General features: G+C 44.0%; 1 protein-coding gene across 1 annotated transcript in view; it reads right to left on the bottom strand.

Annotated features, from left to right (window-relative positions):
* Positions 1 to 579: 579 nt before the first annotated feature.
* LOC103385858 (msx2-interacting protein) overlaps positions 580 to 9,512 on the bottom strand; it is a 16,122-nt gene continuing 7,189 nt past the window's right edge. The window contains 5 exon segments of the mRNA XM_025060321.1: positions 580 to 1,620; positions 1,769 to 1,927; positions 2,033 to 2,227; positions 2,330 to 2,398; positions 2,523 to 9,512. The exon segment at positions 2,523 to 9,512 is cut by the window's right edge and continues 33 nt beyond it. Coding sequence (XP_024916089.1) covers positions 1,489 to 1,620; positions 1,769 to 1,927; positions 2,033 to 2,227; positions 2,330 to 2,398; positions 2,523 to 9,512 — 7,545 coding nt within the window. The 3' untranslated portion in view covers positions 580 to 1,488.

Here is a 9,512-nt window from a genome sequence, read left to right on the forward strand (position 1 = left end):
CTATAGCCTTACCATCGTGAAAAAGGTAATTTTTTTTGTCATGTTGGTCAAATATTGAAAAATGTTCATGAAACGTTTTGTTTTCTGCATGTGCCTCTTGAAATTAAAGCATTTTGAAAAAAAGATTTGCAAAAGAAAGTTTGGTAGAGAAAATTTTGCAAAAGAAATCTGAAAAACAAAATTTCCTAAATTCCTTTCAAAATGCTCTACTTTAATGAAAAAATGCAGAAATAAGAAAACTTTGAAATTTGTTTTTTCAAAATCTGAAATTCAGAATTTGCTGAAAAATTCCAAAAAAAGTTTCTAAAAAAAAGTCTCAAAATGCTCTAATTTGTTTTTTTCAACATTTGACCAACATGACATGCAGAATTAGGATTTTGCTGAAAATATCTGAAAGAAATTTCCAAAAAAAAAAATTCTCAAAATGCTCTAATTTAGTGAGAAACACCAAAAAGGTAAAATTTGGGGGGGGGGGATTTTAAGTTTAATTCTGTCCATTTAACAGTTACAGCTGGAGAGTCGTTGCTCCAATATCACCAATGTTAAAGTGATATAAAAAAATAACATGACAAAAAAAGATTTAAATTCAAATTTTCAGGACTCTTTTATTTGAGTTACAAAATATGAAGTGCCATCAGCAGACTCCACAGGAGAGTTTGCCAACCTTCTTGAGTTACAAGTATTTACACCCAAAAGTCACGGATATCCATCTAAACGTCCATATAGCGGTCTGGTCTGTGTCCCAGAGTACAAGTCCATCGTGTCAGAGTTCCATGGAGAAATTTTAAATATTTAAAATATTTACAAAGTCTAATATTCAAAAACTCTCCCATTTCAATCTGTAGCTTGCAAAGACAGAACTCAGTCAGAGGTGTATCTGCGTCAGTAGTGTGAGAGTCGAGCAGAGCTGGTGGAATTAAAGGAGCTGTTAAATGATTGTGGTCCACTACAGGGTCTCCGTATTTTACAGAATAAGGCTCCGTCTTCTAAAGAACGCCTGGGATGAGGAGGTCTGTACAGAGATATTTAAAAATCACATACTGAAATGTCTTTGTAGCCACAGTGGCAACACAACCTCCATGAAAAAAAAATCTGTGTGAAAAGCAATAAAAGATGAGAAGAAAGGCCACCCAGAAAATTATTCTTGCTCCATAAACTCCCTGTTTCCTCAAATCATCTTTGAAAATGACCTCCAATAAATAGAAACACAGCAGAGAAATGGTCAAATAAGACTGGTTCTGGTTTAGTCCATCCCTGAGTTTTTTGGAGAAGGACAAAAAGACTAGATGGGAGTGACAAAAAAAAAGGACCGACGGGACTGAGAAAAAAAAAAAAAAAAAAAGAAGAAGAAAGAAAAAAAAAGTATAATTACATAAATCCTGCACGTTGCCAATGCATCCAAGAGAAGGGGTGAAAAATAATAATTAAAAGGTACTCCTCTGGTTTCCTGAGGCTCATCAGCAATTCAGTCTTTCCAAGCAGCGGAGGTTACACAGATGTGATGACAATCATGAGGTGGGGAGAGATGCTGGAGATCCTGTTGAGGAGATCGGGCGCGAGCTGTGACAAGTGGCTCTCTGAAAAGTCACACGGCGGGAAAATCTGTAGAACGTACGCTGGCTGAGGAACAAATAAGAAGAAGAAGAAAGAAAAAAAAAAGAGGATTAGGAATTTAAAAGTACAGATGGTTATTCAGCTTTAAAAGGTAAAACGCTGGTGAAGCCATTAAGATGAAAGGGTTACACTGTGATAATACATGATGTCTCACCTGATTTGAACCTGGGTTTGGGATGTTGATGATACCTGCAGCCAACTTTGACTGCAGGTAGTTGATAAAAGCAGCCTTGAGAGCTTGAGTTTGGTTGAGGACATCGTCTTGATCTCGTCCACACGGCAATGCAAGGAGAAGACAGAAGTCGGTGTCACCCTGGGAATAAGAAGAAAAAGAAGGCGAAAAAAAAAGATCAAGTTTAATACAAATATCAAACTGATGATTCTGGTTCATTTAAAAATAATAAAAAAAGGAACCTACAGTCATTCTTCTGGCTACGTTTTCCAGTTGTGAAGCCTCTAATCTCATTCTCTGCACTATCCTGAGCAGAGCCCCGCCTTCTTGTAAAGGCAGTGATCGATGAGCCAGAGTTTTGTTACCACAGACAAAATGTAACTGGACTGCAGCTGTGTCATTCTTTAGTGCCAGCAGGCCTTGCCACACAATGGGGTATTTCTGTTTAAATGTGGGACAAACAAAGGGAGAGCTTGTCAAACAAAAGCCGGTTTTTGTTCAGACTTGGGAGAAAAAAAAAAAAGTGACAACTATTTGTCTTACCGTGAGCAGCTGCACCATATTTACAGGCTGTGCAATTTTGCTCTCTGGTTTTCCCTGCAGGTCAGAACCCTAAGGATTAAAAAAAATGACAGGCATAAGAATTGAACCTTTAAAATTGGTGGATCTTAAAAAGCCAGATCACATCTAGTCATCAACGTGAAATAACCTGATACCATAACGCCAATCGACTTACCATACTTGGTGTGATGTTGAGTTGTGGTTGGTTAGTCCCAACAGCAGATGCATCTGATATCTGGTTATGGATGCCTCTTGGATTTGTGTACATCCCAGAATACTCTGCGAATGAACCTGAAGGTCCTGACTGCATCAGCTGAACCCTCTGTGGAGATGCCATTGCCTGACCAGCTTGTCGGATACCCAGGATTCCATCTTTAGGAAGAGGGGAGTGAGGTCTCTTTGGGTCTAGAGGCTTCATCAAATCCTTCTCTGAAACACCTTTGGTCAAAACATGAGGTCTTGGTGACACGGGGGGAAGAGCTTCTGAAATGTGTGCAGGATGTGAATCTGTAGCCGAACGCTCGCCCTGTTGGTGCAACAGAACGCGCATGTCTCTCTGTGCCATGTAGAACGGCCCGCAAGGATCTGACTGAACACTCTCGGTCTTAATCTGCGTGGCCGATTGTCTTCCTGCCAGGTGGAAGTGCCTGGCTTCCTCCTGCTCTCCCTCATGACTTCTTAGAGAACCCGGGTTCACCTTTAGAACCTTGTCTCTGCCCACAGCCTGAGGCGAGGTAGGCCGAGGCTGCATGGCCCCAGACCAGGCAAGAGGCTCGCTGTGCATCCCGTAGTTCATCACAGACAGAGGAGGGGTGTTGACCCTGACATCTCCCTGGACAAGATGGGCCACTGGAATTGATTGCGTTACACAGTGAGGAGACATCCGTCCCAAGGCACTTGGCACACTGTGAGGAGGCATGATGACAGACTGCTCTGCATGGTGTACGCCGGTGATAAACTGTTGCATGGCCGGGTGGCCCGTGGGTAACATGACTGGGATGCCTTTGGGTGACGAGGAGCCAATGGGTGACGACACTTTAGTGAACTGAGAATGCGTATGCCCGGACTTGCGTGGAGAGCGTGGTTCCTGTTTGGCACCGCTGAGGTGTGAAGGCCCTCTATCTCCAGGAGTTGCAACAAAACCCACATGGTTCCCTGGTGGAGAGGGCAAATGGGGGCTGATGGCTGGACTGATGGCAGACCAGGGTGGCTTGGGTCCGTCTGTGCCGTGAGGGTCAGAGCTATCCATCTTCTTTTGATGTTTTAATGACATAAAATCTTGATGGTAAGTCAACACTTGTTGGTTGCCCGGTGTGAGGCGCTTTACTACCCCTTGGGATCCAGACTGATAATTGGATTCCATCTTTTCCAAACTACTGCTTTCTTGTTTGTTGGACAAAACTGACTGGGGTTTCCCAGGATGCCCGTGCTCTGTCTGCATTGACGAGCCCTTCTGGGAATGACCGTACATGTCCTGTTTGATCTGGGGCATGGCTACCAACTGCTGGGACTCAATATCACCGGGTGTTGCTTGTGGGATCTGACTTATTTTAGCACTTATTCGCTGGGGTCCCTCTGTTTTCTGACCCGAGTGGCTCAGTACAACAACTCCTTCGGATGTATTGACCCTCAGTCCGGAGCAGGATCCTACACCAATACTGGGGCTGTCGACGATGAAACGTGGACCGCTGACTCCCTCATCACCAACAGATGAGCCAAGGTACGATCCAGTATCTTCTTTGCTGGGCCTATAGTTAGTTTTAGGCATAGGAAGATCCATGCAGGGATTTGCGACGTTGACCTTGTCCTCAGGCTCTGGAGGGTTACAAACTCGGCTGATCACTGAAGTTCCAGTAGATGCGATAACAGAGATCACGGACTTTGATTCAGGCGATGGCAGCGTGGCTGGTGGACGAACGATGGATGGTGTTGGATGAGTAGGCATTCGGGTGTCAGATAGTGGTGACCTGTTTGGCAAAATGGTTGGTGTGGTATTTTTCTCACATGGGATTTGTTCTTGAAGGGGGGGCTGATTGGTAGGAACAGAACTGCTGCTGGGTAATGAAACATTCTTGTGTTTCAGGAGTATCTGTCTCAAGTCACTTGTGTTATGCTCCGGTTCCATTTTTTCAGGATCTGGGGTTAAAGGCTGAGTCTCCTTGGTTGTCAGTGACACAACATATGACGAGGGGATAACTCCTTCTTTGGACTGGTGGTGCCAATTTGGTGGAGAAGCAGAAATTCTGCTGGTTTGAATGGGTCTGATATTAGTTCTATTAGCGATGGGGGATGGTTGGGAGATTCCATCGGGCAGTAGCTGCAGAGGTTTGGGACAGATAGGACTTTTGGACTGTGGGTAGATGGCTTTCACAGGTTGACTTTGTGGTTCAGACAATTGTTCTTCAAAATTTAAATCTGTAGCCTTGGGAGATGACGCCTCAGATTCTGGCTTCCAAGTAGCCGGAGTAATAACTGTAGTAGCGACCGACGGGGAGGTTTCAGAAACAATTTTGGCAGCTGATGTCGGATTCTGTTCTACTGAAGATGTCAATTCTTCACTCGCTGAATGCTCTTCTTTAACTTCTATTTTCATTTGCTTCTGCGCTTTGGAACGTTTGGGTGTTTTAGGTCTTACCTTGTTGCCTTTTTTTGGAGTGGTTTGAATGACATGTTTCCCCTCCACAGTAGATGCGTTTGTTTCAGGTTCTTCTTCCTTGGACGGTTGAATAAAATCCTGAATCTCAGGCTCTGGACCAGCATCAGGCCTCAGTTGATGTGGCTGGGTCAGGGACACAGGTGTCTCCTCGGGGGTTATTGAATAAATTGCAGCCATAAGTTCTGTCTCACTGGCAGGTGTCGGCTTTTCTTCGTCTTGGTTACCTTTTACTTCCGTATCTGGTACAGGTGTAGGTAGTTGTACAGGAAAATCTGGATCTTTTAATTTGGCAACGGCCTCTTCCAATTCTGAATCAGGTGGAATTAAACTGTTTGAAATTTCCAGGACTTTCTTTATCTCCAAAGGAGGGTTTTCTTTTTCTCTGGAGTCACTCTGGTTAGATCCTGTGAGTTTGGTACCATGATCTACCTGGTCACCAAGCTTAAAACTTGCACTTGTAGAGTCCTCTGGGTTTACAGGTTCATCATCCCCTAACTGAAGAAGATCTTTCACCTCGGTGACATTGAGTCTAATTTTGAGATTTTTAAGGACTGGAGACTTCGGTATCTTTGTTGATTTGTTCTTTCCCTTCATGATCTTGTCTTTTTCTGAAGATGATTTATCCTCCAAGTCAGAATAATCAGTCCCTTTTGCAGTTGAATTACCATCAAAAATCTTTTCACGGGCATCTTTTTGTTTGCCTAAATCTTTGTCCGGTTTGTCCTTTTCCTCTTTTGTTTGGTCGAAGGTTGCCGACTGATCCTTACATGAACTGGAAAAAACTTTCATCGTCAGGTGATCTTCATCTATGGAGTCCATTTCCTCATCATCAGCCTCAACTTCTTCACCCTTCCTAGTTTCAGAGCCTACCGCTGTGGGCACTGGGTTTGATAAACCTTTTGTGGCATAAGAGATTTTCCCTTTTGACAATCTTGAAATCTGTTCCCCACATTCTGATTCATTTACATCAGCTTCTTTACTTTCAATTTTCAATTTTTGTACTTTGACAGCTGATCGCTCATCAATTTGTTTGCGATTCTTAGGAGGGCGGCCTCGTTTAGCTGTAGGGGCCGGGGCAGGCGCAGGAGCAGAAGCATCGTGTTCAATGTTCTGGGTATTTGTATCCTTATTTGTTCCTCGCTTTCGGGAAGCACGAGATGACTCTGCAGCTTCTTTTGCGGACCGATTTTGTGCATCATCCTCCACTGGGGTCGCGTACACAGATTTGACATTTCTACGTTTGGCTCGGCCTAAGGAAATGCTTTGCTCCAGCATGTCAGGATCTGATCCATGTGTCGGGGATTTAGCCGTGGACTTGGATTCGGCTCTTGGTGATGACCCACGTTTAAGTTTTTCTTTGTCAATTCGCTCACTTTTTCGTGTAGCTTGTTTTTCGAGGCTAGAGGCCGACATGGGGGGCACGGTACTACTGTGAGCAGGGGACTGTCTGCCCTTCTTAGTTTTAACTTCTTTGATTTTATGCTCTTTCTGAGGCGCAACTAATTCATCATTTGTGTCGTTATCAAAAGTCTGCACATTATTTAGTTGAGCCTTCTGGTCCACATCTGGTTCAACAACAGCTTCACTGGTACATTGTGTATCTTTCGTGACTACAACTGGATCTTCCACATTACTGCACGACACGACACTAGCTATTTCAGGCACTTCTGATTGTGTCGGTTGTAGATCAGGTTCTGGCTGCACGTTGATATAATCATCCGACTGGCTGATGCACGGAGGTTCTTCTTTGACTACAGGTTTTACATCCTCAAGTTTGCAATCAGTAGGAGAAGGATGACATCTGTCCACAGCACCTCTTGACTCAGGAGCGACCACCAATGCAGGTTCTGTGTCAGAAATCTCAGGCGGAGAAAAGGTCAAAGGTTCATTAGTTTCTTTCACTTCTTCCTTTATCTCTTCTTTTATGAAAGTTACAGGAGGATCTGGCTCAGGTGCTTGGCTTACTGCAACAACCTTTTCTTCTGGTGGAGGAAAATCCTTGACAGGAGAAGGCATAGCTTGAGATTCAACAACCATTTCTTCACCACCTGTAAAAGGTTTCATTTCAGGCTCCACGACAGGTCTCTTTGTTTCAGGAGCTGGAACAGGTTGCTGCTCTTGGACATGGGGTTTCTCTTCTTTATTTTCGTCTGCGGGCGATGCTTCATCCCCTTTTGACTCTTGTGGTTGTTGGCTTTTATTCTTCTGTTGCTGTAGGCGTGTCAATTCTAAGAAGCGGCTATGAAAAAGCACAACTGGACCTGTTTCAAGTTCCCCATCCATCGACCCCTGTTGACCAGCTTGAGAGTTTTGTGTCTGCTCAGGTTCTTCGTGCTTCTTTACTAGGTTTTGAAGACGCCTGGAGTCCAACTCAAAGACAGGGCTATGGAGGAAGCGGGAGGCAAAAAGTTCCCTCCGTTCTTGCTCCTCTGGCTTAGATTCTTCTTTCCTGTCATCGAGCTTGTCTTCAGATCCACTTCGAATTTTTTTCTTCTTCATCTTAATGTACCAAGAAGGTGGAGGTCTGGGTGCTGAATCAACTTTCTCAGCATCTTTCCTGTTCCGTAAATTGGCAAAGTGAGAATCATAATCTAAAAATGACCAGTTGTCTTCTCTGGAGGATGAGAGGGATTTAGCACGTTCAAGCAAATTCTTTGTATCTGGCGTGATGTTCTGGTCAAGTGCAAAGGAGTAAAACTTGTTTCTTTCAAGATGTGCAAGTTTGGGGTCTGAAAATCTGTCACCTCTCGGCCTCTCAGAGAACGGCGCTGATGTAGAAGCTACAGGAGAACGAGACTTGGGTTCTTTGTCTTCTTCAGAGTCCGACCGCACTTCTCCAGGCTCCAAGTCATGCCAAGTACCATATTCCAGACGCTTGCAATGTTGTACGTTTTTACTAAGATTTCTAGAATAGTTCAAATCAGGCAACGGATCTGGTTTGTCTCTGTGATCCCATCTTTTCTGCGGATCTTCTTCCACACCTAGAAAAGCCACATTTGATTTGTTCACTTGTGTGTTTTGAGTTCTTTTTCCCAAAAGGTCAACGTCATGATTACTCTTTTCATCACTTTTACACAAATCTTTTTGAGTTTGATTTACAAGTTCTTCATCTGCATGCTGAGAGAAGTGCTGATGTCTGGGAGAAACATTGTTCCAGTCTTGTTCTTCACTCTTTTGTCTAAAGCTTCTATACACGCGCTCTCTCTTTGAGCCGGAGTCTGCATCAAACTGGTCGGGTTTCTTTAGTTTGTGAGAGGGGAAGTTGTCCGTTACGTCCTCAGGTGGTTTACCAACTTCATGCACAAGACTGCGGTGTTCTAAATCCTCCGTTTCATTTCTTTCAGGGCTTTCTGCTTTGTTTGGTTTGTCATACTCACGTTGCTGTTGCTGCTGCTGCATACGCCGGTTTTGCTCCATTTGCTTGCGGTAACTCTGAGACGAGTCGATGTCAACATGATCTTCCTTGTTCTTGGCACTTTTGTCAGTTTCATTATGCTGATTGGGGTGCTTGACAGCAGCGTGCTGTTCTTGATCTCTTGTGCTACTTTGGTCTACAGCTCCTTCAAGTGAAATTCTTCTGGACGAAGGGTAACTTGAATGCCGTTTAGCATCCGCAGTATCCACTGATGCCTCCGACTTCTCTCTCTGTCCTCTGGTGTCATCCTGACTGTCCTTTTGTGTGCTACTTTTGTCTGTTTTGACTCTTGAGTCTCTTCGTTGTGTTTCCTTGTGTTTGTCACCGTCAGACTCTTTTAAATATGTGGCATTGGCACCAAATTCAGTAGAATGATTACCATCCTCCTCTTCGTGTCTGCTTCTTTTCTGAAGAATTGGCCTTGCAGCTGTATCAGCAAAGCGCCTTTTTCTTGCAGCAAGTCGATCTGAATCCACTGATGAATCTTTCCCATCAATTCCAGTACTCGTCTTGATGTGTTTCTTGAGCCGACTTTTACCATCCAGATCTGAAATTTCTCCTTTAACAATTTCAGATCTCTCAGATTTTATAGAATCACTTTTAGCAGTGGACGACTGGTTTCCAGCAGCAGAGTCACCGTCTCCCTTGGATTTTTGTTTCTCAATGACATCCTGCTCAGATCCTCTTCCTCTGCTAGAGCTTTCATCAAAACCAGTGTCAAGCTCTGTTTCAGGTGTCGGATTGGATGGCGATTGCCCTTTTGCCTTTCTTGATTTGCTCTTTTCAGTTTTGTCTTTTTCACTTTTTTCTTTTCGTTTTGGACGTTTGCTTTTCTCTGCGTTTGCCGTACGATCGGGTTGACTACTCCGGTCACTTTTGTCACTTTTAGAGGAATGTTCCAACAGGTTCTTCTCTGATTTGTCAAAGTGTGGTGTTGGTGACATGGAGCTCACACTGCCACTTCTTTCAGAGGACTGGCTATACACCTGTCTTTCCGAGTCTCTGGGAGCCCGCTCAGATGGTGAAGGGGACGCTGTCGGAGTAATAGCCCTTCTTTGGTGAGAAGGACTCCACCTAGTGCGTTCAGCCTCAAA

Source organism: Cynoglossus semilaevis, chromosome 11 (genome assembly GCF_000523025.1).
Source record: "Cynoglossus semilaevis isolate Cse_v1.0 chromosome 11, Cse_v1.0, whole genome shotgun sequence".
Classification (NCBI taxonomy): Eukaryota; Metazoa; Chordata; class Actinopteri; order Pleuronectiformes; family Cynoglossidae; genus Cynoglossus; species Cynoglossus semilaevis.